Here is a 2,552-nt window from a genome sequence, read left to right on the forward strand (position 1 = left end):
CACCACAACATGAGGAACTATATTAAAGGGTCACAGCATTAGGAAGGTTACAAACCATTGTTCTAGAAGATAGCGGGTTGTAAGTACTGTAACTGAGCCAGAAGGCGTCTCCGGCTCCCACCACTCTCACTCATCCAACCAAGCCCACCAGTTTGTTTCACGGTCATCTGTTAGCGGCTTCCTGCTTCCATATATAAAGGCCCAGGTCTCCCACAGGGTTAATGGCCTTCCCAGACTTGCCATCTCCTCTCCCTCCAACGACTTTAGGGAAAGGGGTAAGAGTCTGACTGAATAAGGCAAACTGCTTCCAGCTACGTAGCTGGACTTCAAGGCGAGGTTGAGGGGGCTTCTCTGCAGTAAATCTGGCAAGCGTCTGCCAAGCGTATGCAGACAGGACCAGGTTTCTACAGCAAATGGAAACACCGCACAGATGGGGCGGAGCCTTGAGCCACGCGCTCTGTGCCAATAAAGGCGGCGCTTTCCTACTTGCAGAGGCGGAGCCTCTACGCAATGCGGGTCTTTTTGAGGTTCCTTTCTTACTCTGAGTCGGCGGGGGCCCCCTAGTGCTGATCCTGGTTTGCTCCAGGTGTCTGGCGGTTTCCCAGTTTCCTGCAGACCCTCTCCTACTCCAGCTGAAAGCGAAAACTTTCTTTCAGTGGTGCTTCTGGGAGGGGAGAGTACCGCCTGCCGGGAGCTGTGCCCTCTCCTGGGCCAATGTCTCCAACGGTTTTGTTTGTTTGCGTTGGGCAGGTGTGCGTGGATGAGTCTGTACAGGACTGGAGTGGGAGGGGTCTGCTAATGGCTAGCGACGTCTTTCTGCGACTCAGCTGCAACCGCAACAGAGAGCGCAGGTCTGCACGTGCGCTCTGTCTCACCGGGTGCTGACACTCGGGCTCGCGCGCGTGCACGTGCGTGCATGCGTATTCACGATGCCAGTGCTGTTCTTTTTTTTTTTTTCTTTTCTTGGCCCTGTACTCCTTTTCCTGCCAGGAGGTGGCGCCCGATGCTAACTTCCCGCCTCCCAGACAACTACAGTCCCAGCACAGGTAGCGGTGGGGGCCATCACCCTCACAGTCGTGGGCCTGCTTGGAATAGGAGATGGATAAACTGAGGTCCCAGGTAGTCGGCGATGTGCCTGTGTTGAGTGTGCCAGACCCCAAAGAGCGGAGGGGCAGTCCGGGGCCCGGAAGCCCAGCCCTGCCCATGCGGCGCTAGCTACAGACAGATTGGCTTTATTCATGGACACGCTGGGGGGCGGCTGGGCCGACCCACCCGGGACACGCTCACACGGTGGGTGGGGGAGCTCTCCATGCCACAATCACAACACACGACGCCCGCGCTTGGACCGAGCGGGCTGAGGGAGGGGGCATGGCACGAACTGGCTCCTGGTTTGGGTTTAAAAAAAAAAAAAACATTTTAGGGGTCGAAGTGGGGCTGCCCGCGGGGGCCCCCTCGGAAAACCTCTGTTGGGATGGGGAAGGAGCCATAGCTTTCCCATCTTGGTTTAAAAATACAGAGAACATGCTACATCCGCGCAGACACCGGACCAGATGGAGGGTGAGGGGTAACACTGGTGGGGCAGAGCTCCCAGCAGGGCCTCTGCGCGACCCCAGTTCACGCCTCAGGGATGAACGCGGGCAGGTAAGACAGACTGAAGGTCAGGGCAGACACTAACACAGGCTCGAGAGCGGTGCCTCGGAGCCGAAGGAAGATCTCGTGTTTGGGGGAAAAGGTAGAAGGACAGCCCTGGTTCTGGGAATGAGGGTTGGAACAGGGGCAGGGAAGGAATTGTGCTGCTGGTGCCGGGGCCCTCCTGGACCCTTACGCCTCTGGCTCATATTCCTGATATTCCTCCTGCAGCGGGGAGTGGGGTGGAATAGAGAAGAGCATAAAGGAAGTGTTGGAGTCTGAGTGGTCAAGTGCAGCCCGCCAGATCCCTCCCCAGCAAGGAGGAACAATGTTTGCCCCACCCCCAGGGTAGGAAGAAACCTGGAGTTGGGTCCCGCCGAGGTAGTCCCAGGCAGTTGTGCCTGGGTCCTAGTATTAGGCACCATCTGCCATCTGTCCTCTCCTCCCCACTTCCACCTCCTGGAACCTGAGTTATTGAAGCCCCCCCCCCCATTCCACTTCTTAAGTTGGGGACCTCCCACCCACCTAGGGGTGATGTCATCTTCAGGGCGCCCCTCCCCCAGCCCTGTGGCCCCCTCACCTGCGGTGTTCCCTCATAACTTTCCCCTTCAGGTTCCATCAGGGGTTCAATCAGTGGCTCTTCAGCGGCTTCTTGGGCCACCTCCTCTGGCTGTGGACAGAGGAGAGCAGGGCTGTGTGGGCAGCTGGACATTCCTTACAATCCCATGCTAGCATGCCATGGGTTGCTTGGAAGAGTGAGGTAGACTAGGGTAGCTTGGCAGTGCAAGGGGTATTTGGGCGAGGTGTCCATTTGGAGGTCTTAAAAAATGAGAAGATAAGGCCGGGCGATGGTGGCGCACGCCTTTAATCCCAGCACTCGGGAGGCAGAGGCAGGTGGATCTCTGTGAGTTCGAGACCAGCCT

General features: G+C 57.4%; 1 protein-coding gene across 1 annotated transcript in view; it reads right to left on the reverse strand.

The window, feature by feature from the left end:
- Positions 1–1,211: 1,211 nt before the first annotated feature.
- Positions 1,212–2,552, reverse strand: part of Sncb (synuclein beta) — a 7,963-nt gene continuing 6,622 nt past the window's right edge. The window contains exons 5-6 of the mRNA XM_005355214.3: positions 2,210–2,299; positions 1,212–1,854 (exon numbers count right to left, since the gene is read on the reverse strand). Coding sequence (XP_005355271.1) covers positions 1,822–1,854; positions 2,210–2,299 — 123 coding nt within the window. The 3' untranslated portion in view covers positions 1,212–1,821. The remainder of the gene's footprint in view (positions 1,855–2,209; positions 2,300–2,552) is intronic.

The sequence above is a fragment of the Microtus ochrogaster genome, chromosome 16 (assembly GCF_000317375.1).
Source record: "Microtus ochrogaster isolate Prairie Vole_2 chromosome 16, MicOch1.0, whole genome shotgun sequence".
Classification (NCBI taxonomy): Eukaryota; Metazoa; Chordata; class Mammalia; order Rodentia; family Cricetidae; genus Microtus; species Microtus ochrogaster.